Source organism: Oryzias melastigma, linkage group LG3 (genome assembly GCF_002922805.2).
Source record: "Oryzias melastigma strain HK-1 linkage group LG3, ASM292280v2, whole genome shotgun sequence".
NCBI classification, from domain to species: domain Eukaryota; kingdom Metazoa; phylum Chordata; class Actinopteri; order Beloniformes; family Adrianichthyidae; genus Oryzias; species Oryzias melastigma.
Genome location: NC_050514.1, coordinates 33,147,286 through 33,173,061, shown reverse-complemented (window position 1 = coordinate 33,173,061; position 25,776 = coordinate 33,147,286). Strand labels below are relative to the sequence as shown.

Genomic DNA, 25,776 nt, shown 5'->3' with positions numbered 1-25,776 from the left:
GGGAAGTCTGGGCATCTTTGCTTAGACTGCTGCCCCCGCGACCCGGTCCCGGATGAAGCGGAGGAAGATGGATGGATGGATGGAAATCAGATTCATTTACCTAATTAAGATCTGGCCTTTGCAGAAATGTTCAAGGTTCATTTGCTCATTTGGACGTTCTTAGTTATTGCTGCTAATGTAGTGTTTATACTTTAGACAGTATTGTGGAACACTCGGCTCAGCTGACTTATCTTCTTGTTTTTTTTATTTCTACGGTGGCCCAGAAGTCCAAATCAATGCAAAAACATATGAGAAATCACAACAGATAAAAAAAACAAAACAAATAATAAAATATATATATATTTTAGAAATAAAAACAAAATTTGGTAACACTTCCTTTTACTGTACTGTACTTATAGGGTAATTAAGTGGTATTTACATGGTATTTTTTGTACCTACTGCGCTCTTACAGGGTTTTTACATGGTACTTTTTAATGGAATCTTTTGGTTCCTAAATTGTACTTTTTGTACCTACAAGGTACTTACATGGTAGTTGATGTGTATTTCTGTGGTACTATTTGGTTCATACTCATGTGGTACCTACCGGGTATCTATGATGTACTCAATGGGTTTTTACATAGTACCGTGGTGTTTGTGTGTCTTTTATAGTACTTACAACATGTAAGAACAAGGTAAGTACAAATAAAGTAACTCCAATTTACTTCACTTTTTCTATTGTTTCATGGTATTTACATGTGTAATAAAATAGTAGGTAAACAAAAAGTACCAGTTCTTTTAACTTTAATTTAATTGTTCTTCTTGTTTTAACAATAATCACTTTAATATTCTTTTTGAATGCGACTTTTGATGTTTTATGTAAAGGACTTTGTACACAAAATGTGCAGAACAAATAAACTTGTCTAACACCAAACAAACACATTTTCAAAGACATTCTGACTTTTTAATAGTTTTTTTATACTTTAAATAACCAGCTAAAACAACAGAAACCAAACAAAGTTTCTTCTGAGTCTTGTAAATCAGACAAACAAAAACTCTGCCAAATCTCTCATTCTTTTATCACTCATTAGAAATCCTAAATAAATCTTATTAGTTGGAGGAGAAAATAACGTCACCATCCAGTCCTCTGTGTACACAGATGTACTGGCAAGTATTTCATCTCCAAAAGTTGATTTGTTTGAACGTCTGAGCCAACGAGATCAGAGTCATTTAAAGCAGCGACAACATGAAAAACAGATCTTTTCTTTTAATTAACACTTTCAAATTAGACTTCATTTGTCAAACTTCAGCTACCTTCCAGGCAACATATGGTTTGAAATCTTATTTATTTATTTGCACGTGTTTCTGCCACCATTGATGGAGCCAACCCCCCCAACAGTTATTTATACAGAGGGAATTATAACGGAAGTGTGAATTTTAGAGGACAACACAAAAGGCTCTGGGAAAAGAAAAAAAAAACATTTCATGTTCCCTCATTACAGAAACAGAGTGTTAATGGATTTAAATAAACTTCACTATTCTGCTAAAAGTCGTACTTAACATTCCTGATTTTCATGAGATTTCCTGGAACAGAACAATTGTTTTGTCAAATACTTTCTACTGTCATGAATAAAAGCTTTTTGGATGATCGTATATTTCTATGATCTTATTATTATTCAGGGATGTTCAGAAAATATAATGAGTCAAATCAGGAACGGCTTAAAGTGAACGAAAAACCTGACAGGGAATTTGAAACAGAAACATAAAAAAATGAAAGTTTTAAACTTCAAACATCGTAAACTTAAAAGGAATATTGCAGATTTAATTATTATTATATATTTATAAGTAAAAGCTGCTGTTTTTAATTTTACATTTTGTTTTATTGGTTTCTCTTTCTTTCTGCTGGGACATGATGACATATGAAGTTATAAATGCTCCACTTCAGCGACAACAAAAGTCAGTTTCTTAATCAAAATTAATATTATTAAAAAATATATATATATTCTTAGAAGCATATTAAAATATTTGTTTGGTCAAAATCTTTTTCTTTGCTTTCAAAAAACATTTTTATGTGATTAAAATGTTTATAGATGTGTTGTCTCACATTTCACTTCATCTTTGTTTTGTGTTTTCAACTATGAGCTCATATAAGTTTGTGCCACCAAACAGCCAATCACAGACAAGAGGGTTCATCTTGATTGGTCAAGATTCTGTCCAATCATGTGTCTCTGCTTCTCATTGATGGAAGGGGGAAATCGATTTGGCGAAACATCACGATATTTGGTTTGGCAATACTTGTATCAATAAAAAAGGTTGACAAGACGAAATGTAATTAATTATTTGTGAGCAAATGTAGTTCAGTTTCTTGTTTCTGTTTTCCACTTACTTCTACTTTTAGAACGTTATAGGTAAAGACACATTTATTTATTATTTTGTTATCAAAAACCGGACAATGTGGACTGTTCCCTTTCAAAATAAATATTTGTTGATTTACCACAAGAAAAGCAGCATGAATTTGTGATTAAAAACAACTTGTAAATGAGATACAGTTGCAGTGTTTAATGTGATTATTAAATAAAATTTACTATTTTATTACCACGGAAGATATTAATATTCAGCTAAGTCTTTAAAAAAAAAAAAAAGGAAAAAATTGTTCTGTATAGTGTATCGTGATACGTGTCGTATCGTGAGACTCTTGTCAATACACGGCACTAATTGAGCTTATAGGCACAAACGAGATGTTGTATTTTTGAGTAATTCAGTTATTCAGTTTCTCCCTTTTTACTTTTAGGAATCAATTTACAGTTTACCTTTAGACTTTTTCATTTTTTAAGTTAATCCTAATTTTACGTGGGAGCAGAGCTTTGAACACACACACACATACATATATATATATATATATATATATTTACAGTATATATATAGTAGGTCAGCTGAACTATGCACTTGAACATGCAGCACTTCTAAAAAGCTTCATGACAACACATTTAGTGTTCCTGCCAAAACAAGGATTTATTATTTCAATTATGGGTGACTTAAACAGTGACATAACGGTGCCCTTTAAAGAGCCCGTTTGATTTTTTTTTTTTTTAATTGGTGTTTTTGCATTTATTTTTGCTTGTACAATGCAAAAAAAGCACTGTTTTAATCTCATTTATCTAACCTCTTTCTAACCATTTCTGACCTCTCAGATGAACAGTTCACTCTGCCCGTGGGATTAGCTGGGATTACGCGGCGTCAGAATCCTCTGGTCGTGGTTTGAGCGCTCCTCACCGGTTCTACAGCTGAGCTGACTGCTAAAACTCCACAGCAATCATTTATTATGGTCAGAAATGGAAAGTGTTACGCAAGGCCACTACAATCCTGTTTCCGTGTTTACTGACATGAATAAAACCTAAATCCGTACGTATCTTAGATAAGCACATCTACTGCTTTTGTGTTCCCATAATTGCAGCTTCTATCTGTTATATAATTCAAGTTCTGACAGCACCACGGAAAAATGTAGGAAAACTGTCATTTTATTCCCTCCAAGTTTCACATTTCACATAACTGTGTTGTGTTTTATACTTCCCAACACTCATGTTTGCTAGTAGTCTGCTGACAAACACTTGAGTTTTAATTGAAAGTAATAAGAACTAAAATAGTTGCATTACCAGCAATACTACTAGTGTGAATGCTGAAGAAATTTACTGTAATTACTGTAGAGGTTTGCTGAAAATGCTAAAGTTATTTGCATAATGCCAAAGTTGCTACAGAGTTAGAGCTGCATAAAGCGCACAAAGAATTTTAAGTATTTCTTGGAAAATAAAACAAACAAAAAAAACCATGAAAAAAAAATTAAAGGTTTGAATTAGCCCAAAATCTCAGTGTTTGCCAAATTATCCAGAAATGCTAACACATGACTGAAATACTAGCTTAACCCAGATTTAGCCCTCAAAAAATCTCAGTAGAAGCCTAATTAGTTAAAACTAAAAAGCTAGCACATTGCTAAAATATTAGCTTAAATTCAAATTAGCTCAAAAAATACCAGTAGATCCCAAATTAGCCTAAAAAGCTAGCATGTTGGTAAAATATTAGCTAAATTCAAATTTAGCCTTAAAAACCTCAATAGCATTAATGTTCTTAACATGCTGAATGTTTTGATACCAAATTTGTTTAATTTGCAGAAAGCGCAGAAATATTTGAAGAATTATTTGAGAAAAAGAATAACGAAACGAAGGTAAAATTACAAAAATTGTGTAAAATAAATTTTTAAAAAGTGTAAGTAATGGTACAAGCACGAATGTCCTGAACATGGTGACTGTTTTGATTGCAGGAATTTTTAGAAATTTGGAAAAAAATACCATTCATTTTCAATGGAACTGGAAAATCAATAATTTTCTTAAGTTTCAGTTTTTGTAGTAAATATGTCCTGACAAAAACCAAATGTGTCCCAGAAGGCCGAGCAAAGATGCAAATGTATGTTACGTCCTTTAGGACAGAACACAATGAAGCAAAAACAAAAGAGAAATCTGATTTTTCTTTACATTTAAAAGTGTCAGATCAATGGATGAGATAAAACATACTGCTGTCTAAACCAGCAGAATAAATATCTGAGGGAGGAATAAAGTTACATTTATCAGGTCAAGGCAAAAAAGAATGTGAAAAAACATTAATTCAATTGGATTGGAATGGAAAATAATCGAATAGAATCTTTATTGATCCCGAAGGAAACTAAATAATAACAATACAACAAGCCATAAAACAATAAAAACACATTTAAATCTGTTAAATAAAATAAAATAAATTATAAAATATTTAAACGTTATAGCTGTTAATAGCTAATTAATACCTATAATGATTAATAGATTTTTATTTCTCTATAAAAGTTTATGGGACTTTGGATTCTTAGAACCAGCGAGGACTTCCTGTTTAAAACAGCAGGGGGAGGAGTCACTCTGTCCATGTATTTATACAGTCAATGGTCAAGAACAAGAAAATATTATGGAAGTTTTTTGATAAATTTCATGGTTCTTGATGTTCCTGCGTGTGTTCATTTGTATTGTCTAGTCTTTGCTTGGTTCTGGTGTGAATTACCTGCCTTGACAGCATGTTTTCAGTGTTTTCTTTAGTAAAGAAGACTTTCACTCTCCATCCATCTGCCTTTCCCTGTCAAAATCCTCTCCTGCTATTACTGCCAAGTTAAGTGCATATCATCGCACTAACAAGTCACACACCAACTGGACGGGATTAGGATGTCATGGCGATACGACTATGAAAAATGGAAAATCTTTGGTGATTTGTGCTTTGATTTGCGTCTCCTGACACTTCCTGTCAACGCTGCTGTTGTTGCCTTTATGGACATGGAAAAAAAACTTTCAAAGCATTTGCTGGAGTTTATTTAAGAGCAGATTTACAAAAAAAAAACAGAGGCAAATCTTTCAAAAATAGCTGAAATGTGCAGCAGTAACCAGGTTACTGTTTCGGTCTATCAGCCAGAGAAATACGTTTATAGGGTCTAATGAAAGGCACAAATACATTTGTTTTCTAAATGTGATCCTTTATTTTACCCACAGGGGTAATTAAGATAATTTAGATGAGCCTTTTTTATAGCAACTTAGTTTTTTTTAAGATAACTTGTGTGTTTTGAGTACAGAGCAGAAAAACTAAACAAAACTACTACAAGTTTCTAGATCTATTGGTATTCTGTTTAAAATCAGGGATGAGTTACATAAAATTGTTTCTTGTTTACTGCTCATTAGTTATTCTGTATCTTTCATATTGTGCAGAGATTTGGGGAAATGCAGGAAAAACTATCATGGAATCTTTGGTTAAATTAAACAAAAGAGCAATTAAAATAGTTAAGAGAACAGGATATTGTGATTCAACAAATTCTTTATTTTGTTTGAATAAAAGTTAAAGGAGATTGTTAGTAAAGTTAAACATATTTTAGTTTTAAAGAATATAGAAACGATTTACTTTAAGAGTTATTCAGTATAATTTAGGAGTTCTTTCTTATTTTGAACAGGTTACATTTAAACTAACGTTAAGGTGAGATGAACTGAGTGATGAATTAAAATTAAGAACTTCGCTTTTGCAGTTTAAAAAAAGTTGAAAACGTAAATGTATAAATTATTACAATACACATATGTAAAGGATTTGATTTACTTGTTTTCGTATTTTTTTATTGTATCTGTTTCTTTATCATGCTGATCAACACGGACATTGTTTAGTTTTCAAGGAAAGGCCTCGAATAAGCTTCATAAGCTTCTGCCTTTTCCTTTTTTATTGGTTGTTTGTAAATATTGTATATTGTGTTAACTGTAGAAATGGAAAACTAAACCAATAAACTTGAACTTGAACCACTATAGTGGGCGCTGAGAGCATAACTTGGTTTAACACAAGTGATTTTCCAGGAGTCGGGTGATCGTGCAGATGTGTGCAGATGTGTGTAGATGTGTGTAGATGTGTGTAGATGTGTGTAGATGTGTGTAGATGTGTGCAGATGTGTGTAGATGTGTGCAGAGATGTCTTCATCCGTTCAGGCTGTGTCTGAGACTGAGGTCCTCCACACATTATGTGTGTTGAACTGCTGGACTGTGGCGATGTCGGCTTGCGCTTTGCCGTGTTCAGCTTTTCTGGTTGTGGACTGGAGTCGCACAAAAACTGTCTGCAGAACTCAGCGGCATCAGAGAAGATCTCATTACAGCCACACATCCACCCCGACCTGAAGACCTGCAGCTGAGAGTAATCTGGTAGAAACAAAGTTTTTGTAAAAGAATCAAAGTTTCCCTGTGAAGACACGTCATCTGGATCTTCTGCGGGTAAAATCCTGTAACCTCGTTGTGCTTGAATCTTTTTGCAATGGAAGCAGGAGACTCGCAATCCCAGCAAATCAAATCAAAACAATCCTTATGGCAATTGAAAGCAAATGGGATGTTGGAGTGACCAGAGAACAATGCGCACAATTTAAAGCTGGTAGGGATAAAAGGATGAAAACAGATGCCGCTTGGGCAATAAAGAAGCGGATCAATAATCCAATTTGGCCAACTGGCCAAAACGACAACTCCATCAACTCCACGAGGTTAGAAAACACAGGCGGGAAGGAATGAGTCTCACAGTAAAACTAAGACTCCAGTAATCCTCTTTCATTTGGAAGCAGGATAAATTGAAAACAGCGGTTCTAACTCGAGATGCTCTAAAAGTTTCATCTGCCACGCGGGATGATTACAAAGCCCTGCAGGAGAGGGTGGCTGTCATTTGTTCTGTTGCTTTGGGTCCAAAATAAATATCGCATGAGGGAGAGTCTGACATTTTAACATTCAATTTGCAGACTTGTGCAAACACACCCCGCTGTCAGCGACGCCGAAGTTTTCCCACCGCCCGGTCCGGCGGGAGAAAGGATGCAAGTGAGAAGAATGAAAAGACGGAGAAAGAAACGAGTGGAAACAAGAGAACCGTTTGTTAGTCAGAGAAGATGAGAGGAAAATTGCTTTAATTTTCTTAAGACGGTGGCGTTCATGTAAATAAGGCAGAATCCTCAACACATTTCTGAGCAAAAAAAAAAAAAAAAAAAGGGAGTCGGGGATGAGAGTGGAATATGACCGAAGGCTGTTTTAAGAATGATAGGGTGGTGGGAGGGTCGCTCTCATTTCAATTTCAAACTGTTCCTCCAAGTGTCCCACTGAGCATAATTTTCTCCCCTCCATCTCCGTCTGCGGCTGCTGCCGCGTCAACAGAGGCGAGATGAGAGGAGGAGGAGGAGGAGGATGTGAAGGAGACGTCGGCGGCCATCATTAACCACCCACTCCTCCTCAACATTACAAAGATAAACCAAAGCTTTGAAGGGCAAACTCGGTCAAAGGGGCCAAAACAGCCACCTCACTTCAACTGTATTTACCGCCCTCCGCGTCCTGGCGTCCTCTTTATCCACGCTCCTTCTCCTGTCCTCTCCTCTTACTCACTCCAAGGTGGTGGAGCTGGAAAGCTGAGGCCCATCTCAAGGCTTCCTGATGAGGTTTTAATTATGTGGAGAATCCACCGGGGGGAGCGCTTTTTGAATCTGCGGCAGTTTTAACCCCCATTAAAGTTGAACGGAGAGCTGGGATTTGGCTCCTGCTCCTCTCCCTGTGTGGGATAGCAGTCGGAAGACAGACCGTCCTGGAGGCGTTACGGTGTGAAACTCCTCCTGTGAGTCCGCCGTGCCGCCGCAGCGACGGACTCCGCCTCCAGGTGGAGTTCAAACGACATCTTCATCACTTCTTTGTTTGCTATAATCACAGAACTTTGTGATTGTTTCTTTTTGTTCCTGTTTGCAAAGTGTAACCTGCAGTTCAACCCTTTGGGGCCTAAAACCCCATTTTCATGTACTTTTTAAATTTAACTCCGTATTTTCAATTTGAAAGACTACCTGCTTGTTTATTTGGTATAATTTTAATCAGCACAACTCCACCTTTGTGAAACTGCTTCTATTTTGTCAATCTTCCATCTTATATTCACACACTAGACTTAAAAACATGAAAAAAGTGATAAATTTTGCTGCGGAAACCCCAAAATTGTTTAACAAACTATTCTCACAACACAAAATGAAACTTTTAGGTGTCATTTCATAAAAAAACAAGAACAAATGTTGTCAACAAACTAATTAACATGTTTTTGATTCAAAATGCAAATAAAACATCCAGACGGAAGTCACAGATGTCTTTGGGCCACAGATACACTGTAAAAAGTGAAATTTTGGATCAATTAACAAAAGTTCAGTAATTTGTTGCATTGAAAATATTCGTTTTTTATCAAATATATATTTTTTATAAATCATTAGATCAAAATCTAAAATTGATGAAGACATTTAAATCTAACAAATTACAGAAATGCTGCTAATTGATCCAATGTGGAACTTTTTACAGTGTATGAACAGTTTGTGTTAATGGAGGTCCATCAGAGACCTCACAGCTCGGTCATGTGACCTTTATATGTGGCTGTACTTCAGTCTCCCTGTGGGTCTTCAGCTACCAGGGAAGGGGAGAGAATTTTGAGGAAACTGCAGAACTTCCGCGATTATTAGACAACGCCGGTGCTCGTTATTGTAGAAAAATTAATATCGGTCCCCATCCCAAAGTAAAATAGCGATTGGGTTCCTCGTTGTAGGAATAGCAGACAGCTCCGCCCACAACAGCGGGTCTTCGGTTCTTCGCTGCAGCTGTTGGATCAACGTTCATCTTCCACCTTATTCATTCAAATTCACTGCAGTTTGTCTCATTAAGAGCTAAAATCTAGAAAATCTTTTTACCTCATGAAAAACTTCAAATTATTTAGACCGGCAATCATTGTCATTAAAATGATCTATCTTTCAAGAATAAGTGCTGGTTTTTAGATTTTATGGTGATTTATTAAGATGATCCAACTTGTACTAAGATTCTCATTTGTTCACATTTTGTTTTAAAATGATTAATTTCTACTTTCTACACAAGTTAACTTTCACTGTGGTCAGAATTAACTTCAGTAGGTGTGTTTTCATTGTACATATGTGCAAAACTTTATCAAAATTCTAGAAATATCAGAAAAAAAAACATATTTACGTTTACACTGTTTCCATTAAATCATAATTATGTGAATAAACACAAACCACTTCATGTGTTAAGTCTCCCAAAAACACAGAACTGAACAATACTTTGATCTACAGGAGATACATTCAAATTTCTGCCATTGCACTAGCGCTCATCATCATCCATCAAAGGAGACGTCGGCGTCTCATTCAGACCACGGAGCGGTAAGATACGTGGGAGTGACTACGGATGAAGAGATTTTAGGAAATGGTGGTTTTCACAGAGGAGCAGTGGATCCAACCATTCTGGATGACACGCTGCGACTCATTTAATTCATAAAAAATGTTTCCATTGCAACTTTGTGAATGTTGATACTCCTCCAAAACCACCCCCTTAAAGTCCAAAAACTTTTTGAAATTGTTGTGTTTCCATAGGACGAATTTATTATCACAAATTTAATTTGTGGAATTTCATAGTCAATGGAAACACAGGTATATGACAACTAAAAAAAACCAAACAATTTGCTGAGAACTGGGAAAAAAAAAAATCTTATTTTGGGGCTCCGTATTATAACATTTCATTTGAAGTAATCCTAGCTAACAGCTAATTTTTTATCTATTTTTTCCCTTTTTGAATACTTCTTTCTTTATTAGATGTCTAGTTCAGTGAAATGACTTCCTGCATGAACAGATCATTTTACTAGTTTCTAGTGATTTTTCTTCTTAAGATTCGCTCTCCTCTCCTATTCTTAGGCTGCCTCTTTTTGCAGTGTAGGAGCCGCTTTCTGCAGGAAAACAGAAACGCATATATTTAAATATGATAATACATGCAGATACTCTTTAAATAATAGCAAATGTGTCCCCACGCTGACCCGCGGCGCGCTGAGGACTTCTCTCTGTCAGTCAACACAGCAGTTAATCAGGCAAACACTGTGACCTTCAGGAGGCATTAGACTGGCAAAGCAGCATCCAGAGGAGGACGGGACTTTAATCAGCGAGTGTCACCCAGACAGAAAAACAGGGTGCTGCTAATGTTCCTCTGAGGAGACCATTAATTCATTAACACCCACCTTCCTTCATTATGAGAGACCTGCTGACTCGGATCTGCTTGGAGGTGGGATGTCACCTGCTGATAGTATCCCAGCAAATAACAACGTTTGCCTTATTATTATTTTTAATTAATGACTGCATTCTAAGTAAAAAAGGTAAATTAAAATCTGAAATAAATTATTGAAAGGTTTGCTGCAGAGTCAAATGTTTTGAGATGGAGGAAGTTGATGAACTAGAAACCAGTCAGGAAATAGTGTATGACCAGTCAATCAATACTCTGGAAACCCTACAGGAGTATTAGCAGTAAAGCAAACCAGACAGCAGGTGTGCAACAATTAACACTCTGTCTCATGTAGTGAGTCTTGACGATATAAGAGTTCGAACCCTATAACACCACAGCTCCAGTGTTTACATTCCTTCAGCCGTTTAACTGCAGCGGGTGAAGTCCGTTAAGTATTCTAGATATTTTAAGCAAACTCCTCATTACACTCTTACTACACTTTTCTGACATCAACATTTTCACACGTTTGTCTTTTGTTTAAGTTCAAACCTTCATAAAAAAAATCAGTCCAGCTTTATAGAATGAAACAAAGATGTGATCGAGACAGAAGATTTCTATAGATCTATGAGGCACGGCGTGGAGGAGAGTGACGAGGTAAAAGTCCAATCAGGACGCAGAATACGTAAAAAAAACGATACTGCCAAAGTTGAACTGTGATACGTAAAATGTCATGTTGGATAAACTTAAATACTTGTAATAAATATGACAATTATTAAGTTCATGCTACTTTGAAATGTGATTATTGTAGAATAAAAATTACTTCACCGCACTCAAAAATATTGCTTTGAACCATTCTGCCAGCGGTTGGCTCAGCTTAAAGATTCTAGAGGAAATCGTTAACATGTGTTTTTGTGATGAATTAGTGTTTCACTTTTTAGAGTGTGTAAAGTAAATGCAATTAATTCTGAAGCAGCTACGCAACATTTTATTTTAGTTTTACGAAAAGCCGTTTTCTTTGTGTAAACAGTCGACAAGTGTTGGTATGTCAAAGAGTTTGTGCTATTGAGGTGCTGCCGATGTTGTATTCACACCGGCCGCGTGATTGGTTTAAGAATGAGTCGCATGAACGCACATTCAGCAGGTGGTGTTCACACCTGACATGCAGCTAGCACCAGGGAGGGGACTCTTCTTTTTTTGCTTTCTGTTTATTCGTCCACAACCGATGGCGAGATGAAGTTTGATGTGAAATGTCAAAACTTCTCCAAAATCTTTCTCCAGACTTTTTGTTTTCACCGTTCTGTTCCTACAAATGTCCATCTTGGTATCACATATAACAGGCTACATGGATGACCTACTTTCACATTTGGTACAAAACTGTTCAATCATTTTCGGTCGGGGCAGCGCATCATTGTTTCCATGGAGATAGTCGAGTATTTGGAGTTTACAACATGTGTTTTGGAGCTACCAAGAGTCACTATAAATGGTGTTAGGCGCATTGTTTGTCTTTACTAGCAAAATACTCCAATATAAAATACAGAAATGATTGAAATTTTCTGTCATCCTAAATATAAATTTTTAACTCGCTAAGGCTGATGTAAACTGTACGTATTTACATGTGAACAGCTCAAAAACTGATGGAATTCATGTTGGTGACATGTAATAGGTGCAGCCAAGATGCAGATCGTTGCATTGTTTTAAGTGCATCTAAGGCTGGATATTGTTGTTGGTTGCATGTATTTAACTGTTAAAGTCCCGTTAGCTGTTACGCACCTGGAGCCCGCAGCACAGTGAGCTGTTCGCAACCGTAATCCTAACTTTAACTTTTCCTCTGAGTCTGTGCAGCCAAGAAAAATGAATGTATTTAGAAAATTACATGCTAATGCAGCTTTCATTTGTGCTAATGCTAACTAGCCTGAAAGACGAATCTAATTATCGATGTCTTTATCTTTATGACCTGTTAGTTGTGTTGCTTCACAGGAGAAGGTTTCTACAATTTTGTCAATGTAATTTCTATGGAGAGAAAATAGACTCACTCTGATTTGTGTATGCGTAGTTCTTGATTTGTGCGTAAATTAGAATCTGTGTGTGCGTAATTCTTGATTTGTAACTAATAATATGTTTTGTGCTCGAGTAAAAAATAAAAAAAATACAATTTACACATGCACTCGTTCTGCTGCGAGTCTCCAAGCGAGGTACCGCGGGGGGATTAGACCAGATATATGTACATGTTGTTCTTTGTAGATTTATATATTCCTTATTTTGTAAGCTTTTTTTTTTTTTACTTTTCAAAATAAAATAAAAACTACTGCCTACGACATAAAAACATGTTTGCAGAAAGCTAAGGATATTTGGTCCCGTTCCTGTAAATCATCATACTCACACTTCTGTGCTTTTGATCACAATCTGTCACATTTGTCGAGGAGAATAACATTCCATTCACACCCCCCACACACAAACAGTAAACCTTTGACAAAAGCCTTGGAGAATCACCAACAGGACTTGACACTGGATTGTTGTCTGATTGTCACATCTGCTCACAAGTTCACGTTATTGAACTTTTAGTCACACGTCTGTAGCAGTCGTCACATAAAAACCCAGAATTCTCCCCAGTTAGAACTGGAGCAGAAACTGGGATGAGCAGCTAAACTCCTTCTAGATCTCTCGTTAAAGTCCAGCTGGCCCGAAGACCAGAATCCTGTGAAAACATGACCTGGAAGACGGAGAATCTCCACAAACACATGCTTCCAAGTGGGGCATTTTCAGTCCAAACAACAATGTTTAACGGCCTTGTGGCTTTGTTTAGATTCCTGAGCTGCGCTGCGATGCTTTTCTTTGGAGAAAAGAGATTTTCTCTCTTCAGTTTCCTTTCTAACAAGCCCCACTGGTTCACTTCCCTCTTAGTTATGCGGTCATGCACTTCAGCTGTTATTCTGTCAGTTGAGGCCTGTGGAGTCTTATATGTGGCCCTGTAAGGAAGTATGAGAATTTTATCTAATATTGTTTTTGCTCAATTATGAAATAAAACTGTAATAATTGTTGCATTCTCCTTGATTTTCTTTCAGCCAAACTGCCTACTTCTGGCTTATATATATATGAATGGGGTGCTTGGCAGGTTGAAATGTTTTTTCAAAAATTCAAACTTTTGGCTCATATATATATATATATATATATATATGTATATAAAAAATATATATATATATGTTTGACAGGTTGAAATGTATTTTCAAAATGCTTTTAGCTCATTTTTTGGTTGCTTTATTATTATAACATTGTTATAATTTTTTGTAGCTTCCCACCTATTGGACATTTTTGGAAGACAATTTAAAAAGTCTAACGCTTGGATAACACTGGCCACGGAAACGCCGCGGTGAAGAGCGCGCAGGGCGGAGTGCGCGCCACACCAGGTCCGCTTTTTTCCGAGCCGCTTCTGCTAAAGTTTTTTTTATGCTTTAGCAATCATGGGTAAGTTAATAACCCCAAAATATTATATAATATTTTATATATATATATATATATATATATATATATATACATATATATATATATATATACACACACAATCAAAAAACACACAAAGATATATATGTTTGATTTGCATATTATTTATTTTAATCTCTACAGTCTGTTTAGATACAAAAACATGATCGCATTTGTCAGTCGCTGTGTTTTATTGTGAAAATTTGTTTTTATCTTGAAAATAAACCAGATTTTTTCATGCATCTTGATGTAACTTCCTGCCAGAATTCACACGGATCGCTCCCGGCTCGCACGGCGTGAGCGATCGGTGGTGGACCGCGGCAGTGTGATCCACGCCATAGGTTAACAAGGGCGCCGAACGGAAGCGGCCTCCATTACACGCCGCCTTCGGGGTGCTTCCATGGCGCTTCCGCGGTGCTTCTGCGTCCAGTGTGAACCAGGCGTAAAGATTAAAGATTTTTTAATACAAGGAAACAGAACAACTGCAATAAAAATCCTAATTTCTGGCCTTGGCCTTTGCTAAGCTTTAAAGCATGTTGTTAGGAGGTTTATGTTTCACGGCAGGGAATCCATTTTCTAAGATTACAGATATTTCCATGCTGTCTGCACCCAGGAACAAATGCCCTTTGTGTGGTGGATTAATGATGTGAACGTGCCCCCCCGTGGGGTTGTGCTGAGGAAGTACTGTGACATTTGGGAGGAAGCGTGGAGCAGGATGGGAAGCAGAGGCGGACGGATGATGGACAGAGATGGCTGGAGAGCTTCCACCGCGGTGGCAGCTGTGGTCCAGAAAGCAATCATCATCAGTACCGGCTCTGAGGTTTGATCAATGCATGAGGTCACAGCACGCCGCCGAGTCGGATCAAGACGAAACAGGCTTTCTTTCAAATGAGCAAATATGAAAGTGCAATTTGAGCATAAAGAGAACAACCGGTGGGAGTAATGAGACCCTTGAGGCAAATAACCAAATAATATTGTTAATGCATTCAGTCCTGGCGCTCCGGTTTGAAGTCATCTCTGCTGCTGCTACACAGGAACCATTGTTTTCTTGGTTATTTCATCTTTTATTTGTTGCTGGTGTGATGATCAAAGTCAGATCTGACTTTAAAACCACAATATTTCCTCCTGCATATGTAGAAAGTGTTTTTATTCTAGCAATATTCTTAAAAAAGTTCTTCTTCAGTCAAACTTGTGCCTCACTTGGCATCATTTATACATTTTTTCCCCCAACAGGAGCTTATTTCAACCTCTTTAGAAAAATGTGACAAACTTATTTAAGACCCAAACAAGATCCAACAACCTTAGATTTATTTTACTTTACCTGTAAATGTGTCTTAGGGGAAAACGTTCCTATGAAGCGATGAAAGAGTATTACAACTATCACCACACGATGGGCAGGATCTTTGAGGTTCCATCGGCCGCCGCCTGGTCTTTAATATAGACGACAGCAGTGAGGTGGCCATTGAGGATGACGTCATTATGACATAAGGCGACAGCTGATCGGCCAAAAGGCGGTGGAAGCTGGATCGCTGTCAATATCAAAACTCCGCCGGCTGGGGTTATACAATACGGTTATACGTCCTGCATCTCTGGTCATTCGTAACTCAGATCTTCTGCACACAATAGATTCTTGTCCATTTAAAAATGTACACATTTTTAGACAACATGCCTCCCAAGGAAACACAATGTTTTGTCTTCATTGTATTCTTCTCATGACAATCGTAATTCGTCAATACGCAGGTCTCAGAGTCGCTGTGCTGCTATCAACGCCACGATGGGCTGAGTGTAACATCAACGGTGTCTCCCAATTTGGACCCACGGTTTGGACCCACGGTTTGGACCCACGGTGGCCAAGTCATAGCAGGACCCCCAGTCCATGTCAAAAGTGTTTGTTGAGTGCCGGTGTTCTAACGATATGTCCTAGCTCATGAGAGTTTCCAACCCAAAGAAGAACATGATAGATATAACTATTCAAATGTCCACCTTTATTGATAATCCAGCCTTTATGAATGAATGCACAGTTTTGATGTTAGGCTGTAAACGCAGCAGGGCAGGAAAGACTCACGGGGGAGGGGTAGCACAGCTTCAAAACGTCAAAATGGTCAAAATGTGTTCGTAGTATGTAGTCGTGTGCAAGTGAAGATTATAAGAAACGTATAAGGCTGTCGTTGATGAGTGGTATGGAGATACTTTAGAAGATTCGCGGTGGATCTGTGGAACACCAGAGGTCGTTAGCTCGATACAGCGGAGCCCGCTAGCTTGCTACAGTGGAGCTCGCTAGCTCGATAGAGCGAAGATAGCTAAAGCAGAGCTCGCTAGCTTTCTACAGTGGAGCTCGCTAGCTCGCTGCAGAAGAGCTCGCTAGCTTGATAGAGCGAAGATTGCTAAAGCAGAGGCCGCTAGCTTTCTAGAGTGGAGCTCCCTAGCTCGCTGCAGCGGAGTTTGCTACAGCGGAGCTCACTAGCTCGATACACGCTACGCTTTCCACCGGGAGGCTGGCTGGTGCAGCGAGTCAACCCTCTTAGTGCTCACTTAAGTCACTGTGGGCAAATACTGGAGGGGCAACCACAGGAACACGGGGCCCACACTTTCTGTCCACTTTTAAACCATGTGGGCCCCACTTGGCTGGTTGGGTTACTGTAAGTAATTTGTAAATGAATAGACAAATAAATACTCTGATGATCAAACCAAAGCCATCTTCATTGTGAGTCACATGACAGTGATCCAAACTCCCAGCAGACTCACCTCCAGTCGCAGGTATTCGGTCTGATCCCGTGAGACCAGGCTGAGGAGGACACTGCTGTGTCTGCGAGTGCGAACCAGGACTTGGACGGAGGTCCTCCGGGCGGGAAGCGGCGACGGCAGCTCGTAACGCACGTGGCTGTGGCCATCAAAGGAAAACTCTGGCACCTCTGCAAACCCAAATGTGACAGGAGGTCAAAGCAGGCCGTGCTGTGACAGAATATTCACAAAATGTAAAATGTGTTTGGCGCGAGCCACACACGAACACATCCACCCTTAAAGTGCTGTCAAAGTTTCTCTTCAAACTCATAGCAAATGCAGGAGATGAATCCTGCAGTCGATTCCACATCCTTTCTTCTCTGCTCGCTGTGACATCAACAGAGTTCAAGGGTTCAAGATCCCGTTTGAAGCCAAAGTCATCTTTGATTTTTTTTCTCAGCTCAGAACCTGGAACTGATCAGCCGTAGCCTCTGAATAACCCAAAAATAGATCAATGTCTTCCAAGGACCAAACGCTCGCTTTATCTTTGTGGACCACAAGAAAGAAATCATATTAGTTTATGAGGAAAAGTCCCTCCGATTTTTGGAAAATGAGATCTGAAAATGCACTTTGTTGTAATACAACTGGAAGACATGCCTGAAGGACAGGAGGGTTTGAGCAAGTGTCCTGATTTAGAGAACTGGTAGTGTGTGGTTTAACCCAAGCAGCTCATTAACTTTGATCCATGTGTTCCAGGTGGAGTCTATAAGTCGTTTTAAAATTTAAAACATCTTATTTATTTTAATATGTTTTTTTATTTATAAACCTCTGTACAAGAGAACACGTGAACAATTTTCCATAATGGAATCCATCATGGAATACTCACACTGACCTACTTTCACTGCAAAAGCCTTGGAAAGTTACAAATTCAAATAAAAAATAGACCTTTAGCTAAATACTATTTTTTTTGCCATATGTCAGTGTATTTCTTTGTACTTTGTTTAATTTATTGTCTTTTGTTAATATCAGATTAATCACACTTTTGTGTTGTGATTAATAACTATTAATTACAATGTTTTACTGTGAATTTGATGACATGCTGCTTTTAAACAAAAATTTTCCTTCATTTTTATAGCTTTAATTTTTCTTAATTTAATCCAAAAGTATAAATTGTGAACTCAAAAAACATCAACAGTGAGAAACGAAGAACTCTAAAAACTTTTATGTCTGCAGTTTGACTCCAAGAAAACAAAGATGCTGACATACAGCCAGAAGAAACAAACCTGCAGACCTAAAAAAAAAAAACAAACAAAAAATCAAATAAACAACAATGTTTTTCTTCTTCTTCTGGACATAAAAAGCAGTAAGAGATGAACTCCCTCCATGTACTGATACTTTATTTAACCTATTGTGACGATCGGCATTTCTGTTACTTGTCTTGTTACCATGACAACGTGCCGCACCACGGATCAAACTTTTTCTGAAAAAAAAAACACCCAAAAATAGCAAAAATAAAAAACAAAAAAAATGACTGAATATTTTTTTTTTTAAGTGACCATGATACAAATAGAACCAGAGGAAGTGTTTTAATGCACGCTGTAGATGACCACAGAGCAGTCTTAGCAACAACCCCGCCCATACCTACAGAAACGGGTGGAACCTCACGTGCTGATGTCACAACGTGAGACAGCCCCTCCAAAAAAAGTCTGCTCCGCCCCGACTGAACAAATGCTATTTTCTTCAAGTGTTAACATGTTAGGTACTGTTGTTTTCACATAAAGTGTTTGCTGTGTGTATCAACTAAAGGACTCTCATTCCACAGTCACAGAACATACCGGTGCATTAAAAAAAAAGTGTCCAGTGTCATTGTGAGGCTCGTGACACAGAGCAAACAGGACTTGTAAAGGCTGCCACAGAGTGCTGCGGTCAGCAGGAAGCATTACTTTTAAGTCCACTCCTCAAAGTGGAGGATGCGTGTAATAGTCCAGGATCATTAGAGATCCCATCTCAGCCCAACAGCCTCCTCCTACAGCTGCAATCAGCCAGACGCCTTCGCAGACATACGGCTGACGCAGGAGCGTTCCTCCTCGAGCCGTGAGGATCCTTAATGTGGGAGCTGCCGGGAGCCTTTGAGCCGCTCTCACAAACGGCACAGCAGTGATCAAGAATCCTTCAGGGAAAAGCCAATTGACCCGTATATGCAATTTCAACAGAATATGGAACATCTGCATTCAGAATGGCGTGAAGCAGATGGCATTATTTACTATTAATGGCAGGAAAGCACAGAGGAGCAGCCACTATTATAATAAATGAGCTTGCTTGTTAGATTGCAGGACTGTCTGCAGACAACTCCTGTGTGGAAAATAAGCAGAAAATACGAGTTTTTACTCTTTGAAGTTGTGAAGTTTTTTTTAGTCAGTAACCAGAAGAAGGAAAGAGGTGATGACATCGATCGTGTTGATGGTTTATCTTTCTTTTTATTCTATTTATCTGAAATCCGTACAAACCAATCAGATTCTTGTTAGTGTTTGATCATGAAAACAAAATAAAATATACAAACTGAATGTTAGTAGCCCTACTGGTGAACTATATAAATATTTAATCAGTTTAATCCTTTAACTACCCAAAAAAGAAAAGAAAAAACACAAAAAAGTGTTTTTTTTTCCTGCTGCTTATTGCTTCTGTACGGAGCCCCTAAAGGGACATAAACGTAAAAAAAAAATGAATAAATAATTTACGTTTTTTTTTCTAAAAAAATACTTTGGGGCTCTGTGAAAACATTGCAGTTAAAAAAAAGTCTGGTTACTAACTAGAACTTGTTTTTCTAAAAATTAAAGTAGTAAAAAAATAAAAATGGGTTAGTAACTGGTGCACACAAGATAGAGACTGTTTCTTTCTCCTATTTTTTTCTAAATATTTAATTTGTAAATATTTCTTTTTGTTAATTAATCTGCAGCAGTTACTATCTGGTGCACATCTATTATTAACTGATCAATTTTGGGACAAAAAAATAATAATAAATTCACAACAATATTTTTATTTCAATGTCCCTTTAGGGGCTCCGTACCTTGGGGAGTAAAACACACAATCAGTATATTTAAAAACATGTTTTATAAATGTTTCCCATCGTTTGGTTGAGCAGGCAGTTAAAGGGTTAATGTGTTTTAAAACAATTGGAGACGTTAAAAATTTGGAAATTGGTTTTAGTAAAAAATATAAAAGTGAGATTAGATGAGGCTAACGTTCATAAGAACATTTTAGAAACTATCTGAAGAGAAGTTAAAGAAGACCATCGGTGGAGAACTCAATCTGTTGGTGAAATTCTCTGTTGTCGACTCGTTTCTATTCGCCGTTTCAACTGAACTCCATCACACTTCAGAACCACCTCAATGTGGGCGGGCTTGATGTATGGAAAGTGGGCAAAATGCAAACTCCTTCCCCCGTCTCCCACTGTGTTCTGACAGCCAGGTGAAGTCCATGTCACTGGACCCGCCTACAGAGGCTGTACAGAGTTCCCTCATTATTTTGTGGATGTATGTGCTAAAAATAACCTGGAATAGATACAATTTATAAAGCTTTAATCTTTATTTTTTTAAGTAATTCGAGATATTTGAATTCAGTAAAACTCCTCACTGCAGAATTTCTACACTTTTCTCTTTTGCTTAAACTCTTAAAGTTTGAACCAACATAGAAATAAGAACACATTCCTCTGTAAAAAAAAAAAAAAAACCTTAAGTTTATGTTAAACTGCAAAAAAAAAAAAGCGTTTTCTCATCCACCTCAGCTCATTTGAAGCCACAACACCATACGGAGTTGAAAGGCCTAAAAGATCCACTCCAATAAAAATGTATTTATTGTGTTTTCAAGATGTTCTAGTTGTAGCATTTTTCTGATAGTAAATGACCTATTTAAAATACTTTACGATGATAAATGCGTTCCTGAGTCTTTCTTAATTCAAATCACATTGGATGAGAAAAGTGGATGCTTAAAAAGGCTCAGACTGTTGATGCAGCTGCTCAAATGGGCGTGGCCAAAGTCTCCCCTCCCCCGGCCCATTCACACTTAGATGTCTGAGACACGGTGAGCGCTCAACGCTTTTCTGTAGTGAATTGTGATCCTAGCTCAAAACTGTACGACTGGACTGATCCGATATTGCTCGTTCCTATTTTTGTGCCGCTAATGTTAGCTTGAGGCTATAAGTTTGTATATTTCATAAACAGAGCTCTCAGCGACGGGAGGGGGGCGGGTTTATCTTTGTCAACAGTCCCGCCTACAACCAAGATTAGTATTTCTAATGAGCTACTGCCGCTGGGCATAAAAATAGGTCTTAAAAAAATGACAAAGACTTTTTGATTTTGGCTAAAAACTTCATAATCATAATTAAAAGTTCGCTGGTAACAATTTTAAGATTGAAAAAAATACAGTGGGACTTTAGTTTTAAGAAATGCATCATTCCCAGCTTCACATTGAATGGATCTTAGGGTAGGGGTGTGTATCTCAAGAGTCTGATGATACGATACGCATCGCGATACATATCTAACAATACAATACATATCACGATATATCCCCAGACTGTACCAGAGCAATTTAACACAATTCTTTTTAAAGAGTATGCCTTATAAAAACTCTGCCTGAATATGAATAAAAAAATTCAAAGTAAAAAAATATTTTATTTAGTGATCTCATATACAAGCTGCTTTTACCCGAGCAAATTCATATTGCTTTTCTTTGGTCAATTATTAAATATTTATTCTTAAAGAGAACAGTATCGTCTGATTTCTACAACAAAATATTTTTCAATACAAGAAAAAAAACATAGAATGAATGAACCTTAAAGTATAAAGTCTGTAAAGTATGATTGTGGTCGGGGATTTAAGCGGGAAGACACTGATATCGATACAAGTATCGCCAAATGAAATGTCCCGATATATCGCTGGATGGATTTTTCCCAACATCCCCGGCGGTCAACAGCTGATGTCTGCTCTGAAGGATCAGGATCATTCTGTTTTTTTTAAAGATGGTGGAGACAAACTTACAGTTTTCTCAAGGTTTCTTTCTTCAAGGTGTTTGTGAGCCTTTACTCACCATATTTGTTGTTTTTTTTTGTGCTTACTGTGGCTTTTTGTGGTTTAGTAATTGTTTTTGGCCTTGGCCATAACAGCTCTAAAGTTTGGACCAATTTTAGTTTTCATCAATTTAAAAAAAAAAAATTCAAGATCATTTTATTGTAAGTGAAGAAAAACAAGTTTGGGGGATAAAAAATATTTTTTGTCTCTTTTTTTGGAAGTAAAAACGGGATTTTGAAATCTCCCCTTAAGCTGCTGAGGTTGAACTTTTACCCTTTTGTCGTTGGTGAGATGGGAAAAGTTGCGGTTACCTTCCTCACACTGGTATCCGGTGTATCCCGGCACGCACTGACAGCTGAAGGAGCCCCATTCTCCGTGACAGCGCCCCCGGTGGCCGCAGGAAGGAAATCCCATGTTGACGCAGCTGCTATCTGTGGTCAGGCAGCCCGGAGAGCTGGACTGCGAGTCGGCCGGAGAGCCCAGATCATACAGCTGGAAGGAGGAGATACAGGTGAGGACTTGTAGGGAGCAAAGGGGAGGGTAAAAAATGGGGTTTTACCGCCTGACAAAAGAGAAAAATGAGGTGTGTAATGAGATGACAGGATTGCTAACAAATTGGTCGGTAAAAAACATCCCAGAAAAGCAGGTTGAGGAAGATGCAGTGCAGACATAAAGCAGGTCAGGATCCAGAAAAAAGTCGGATGCAGTGGAGTGGAAGTGAAGACGCAGGAGTGGGCTGGTTAGAAGTGAGCTCAAGGGCGAGAGTGTTCTGTGGACTTCCTGTCTCCTCGCCGCTGCATGTAACCCCGGTTCTCTCTGCTGACACTGACAGAACCCTGTGATGGAAAACCAGCGTGAGCTGAAAGCACGGGAGCGGGGCCTGAATACTTAAGAGAAGCCTCCTGAAATGATGCTTATTCGTGAATTTTATCTCTGACCGTCCAAAAAAAATCATCAATTCTGTTGGTGAAGCAGATAAAACGCAGGAGATCTTCTAATCCAGTTTGGATGCTAGAATTGCTAATTGGTTTCAGCCACCAGCAGAGAGACCTCCTGTCGCTTTTAGACCTTTGTACTGCTCATCCCTTTAAGTACATGTCAGAGTCACGGACCGAGGGCCGGATCCGGCCCTCTGGATCATTTTATTATATTGTTATTAATGGCCAAATTTTATCTTGAGCTTATTTCTAACTTGTATAATTTTGCTAAAATATATTTTTATGTGGAGTAAAATATTGAAAGTTATTTAAGGTTTAAGTTGATTTATTCTGGAATAATATTCCTGCATTTTTATTATTCAGAATTCATTTAAAAAGTTTTTAAAAAGGGGCATTTTGCACTATTTTGGCATTCTCTAAGATTTTTTAGGCTATTTTGGAGTTTAGCTAATATTTTAGCTACATGCTAGCTGTTTCTGCTATTTTAGGCTTTTCTTTTTAAGATTTTTAAGCTGTTTTGGAGTTTAGCTAACATTTACATTATAGCTGTTTTTGGCTAATTTAGGCTTTTTTTCAGTTTTTTTGGAAACTTTGAAGCTTAGATATTTTATAGTGACATGTTAGCTGTTTTGGCAAGCCTAAGTTTTTTTTTTTTGTTTTTTTTTTTAGCCTAATTTGGCATTTAGATAATATTTTAGCTCACAAAATCAGATTTGGCGTTTTTAGCTATTAATTTCAGCATCTTCAACCATCAGCACTAGTATCTTCAGTGAACAAATTCAGCTTCCAGCATTCACACTAGCATTATCACAGGTAATGTTATATATCTAGTTCATATGTATGTTAAGTTAAAGGTTTACAGTTTTAAAAATGTAGTTTTTCAGTGTTCAATAAATGTTTATCCTGTTCGGCCCACAAACGAAGGTGTGCTCTGGATTTTGGCCCCTTGTGCGTTCGACTCTGACACCCCTGACTTAAAGCTTTTCCGATGCAAAGCTACACAGCTCTGATAATGTGCGATCTGTGTGTGTTTGTGCACAAAAGTCCGCCACCTTCTGCAAAAACTGCAAAGTGTGACTCCAGCTGACAAGAGTGTCAGTCTCCCTGACAGACTCACTGTGGGCTGTCCTGTTTGGTAAGATTAATGTCAGGGGCTCCATATAAACATGTCACAGCCCACACAAGGAGAAGAAGAAGAAATTCAAAACCAAGTGTACAGCAGAGAGGAAGGAAGCCTCCGGGAGACGCTGCAAACAACTTAACGAAATCCATTTAAATGTTGAATTCAGTCATTTTGGAAATTGAATAAACAGATGCACCAATCAGCTCCCAGATCAGAGAGGTGGAACTTTCTTTAGGGGACAGATTCCTTCGTTTTGGTACAAAGACTGAAAAAAATAAGATTTTTTTTCTTAAATTGTGACACAAATCCCTCTTCAGTATGTCATTCTTCTCTGAAATTCTGCTTTGATGTTAAAATTTGCATAAAAGAAAAACAAACTTACACGATTCTTATTTTGAAAGGACACATTGATCAGCTCAGTTTTAAATGATTGTGTTGATGGTTAAAAGGATTTATTTTTCTCTGTCTAGAATAAAAAGATGTTTCACAGCCGTGTCAGACATTCCTAAGAGGTCAGAAAATGTCAAAAGTGCAATTGCAGATATATCAAAAAGTCATAGAAAACTGCAAAAAAACACTTTTTTGTGCATTTTTTTACAGTCTGCTGGTCAAACAAAACTGTCAATATTGTTGTCTGTAAATATAGTGATGTATTCCTTAAATCAGGAAATTATTAAAGCCCTACAAGAACTGCAGAATTCCCCCTATGAGCGGTCTTTTACTTTTTACCTAATCACACTAAAATGTCTAAAAAATAATCTTGACATATTACTTTCTTTTTTTTTTTTTTATATATATCAAAGACGAGTTTTCTTACGCCTGCAGCAGCTCGAGTTTAGGTTATCATTTAGACGCAAAGACCACGGCTCACGCTAGCAGCAAAGATGCTAACCAAGTGAGTTCTTTATGTTTTTTAAAAAATATTTAAAAAAAAATCATTTTTAATGTGCCAACTGAAAAGACACACTTGAAGTGTCTTTTTTTATTTTAGACATAAGATTTAATACAACGTTTTCGGTTTGGATTTCTCAGAAAAGTGTTCCTAATGTTTTATTGGAACACTTTGGACCTGATGTTTTTGTTTTTTTGTTTTTCTCAGTTTGACATTTAAAAATGACCCTTTGGTGGTATGAAAGTAAAAGTTTAGAAGTCCATTATAATAAAAAAAACTTCATAAAGCCACTTTTTTCGTTGTATTTTGATCTATTATTTTACTACAATGCCACAAATTTAAATGAAAATACCTAAAAATTTGGCTTTTTTCAGGAATTATAAGGTTAGATTAAAAATGAATTCATTCATTATGGATTATAATTTATGAATCAATTAAAAAAATCCAATGATAGGACTACGAAAATGAATCAATTTTTGACTCCTAGAAACCTGAATTATTTGTAATTAAAAAATGTTCTTGTTTCGGCACATATAATTGTTGTAAACCACAGAATTGGGCAAATCTTTGAAATAGATCATAAAAAATCTATAAAAATAGATTTATTCTTCTTTAAAAACATGAACATTGTTAATGTGTGCTCCAGTGCTTTTTGAAACAGTTAAAACGGAGTCAATGACATCGTCACAGACCCTCAAAACAAATGGAGCTGATTTTGTTACCATGACGACAGAAGAGAAATATCAACACATTGCAAAAGAAAAAATAAAAAGAAAGAGCTGCCATCGTGAAAGGGACTAAAATAGGAGAACAAACCCTATACAATGGCAGAACATGTCCATCAACATCATTAATCATCAGAACGCCCACCGCTGCTCGCTCTTTGGAGATTAATTATCCTCATGTCCGCCCACACGCATCACGCAGAAGCCAGAGTTAGTGCTGCTGTCTGCTGTAGGTAAACTATACGTCTGTAGGACTGCAGATGAAAGAATACCTGTGTGCAGCT

At 37.4% G+C, this 25,776-nt stretch overlaps 1 protein-coding gene across 4 annotated transcripts in view; it reads right to left on the bottom strand.

Annotated features, from left to right (window-relative positions):
- Positions 1–25,776, bottom strand: part of si:ch211-186j3.6 (neural-cadherin) — a 482,505-nt gene that overhangs the window by 82,424 nt on the left and 374,305 nt on the right. For all 4 annotated transcript variants that reach the window (XM_036211377.1, XM_024294975.2, XM_036211378.1 and 1 more), the window contains 2 exons: positions 22,126–22,306; positions 16,773–16,939 (listed from right to left, as the gene is read on the bottom strand). In XM_036211377.1, coding sequence (XP_036067270.1) covers positions 16,773–16,939; positions 22,126–22,306 — 348 coding nt within the window. The remainder of the gene's footprint in view (positions 1–16,772; positions 16,940–22,125; positions 22,307–25,776) is intronic.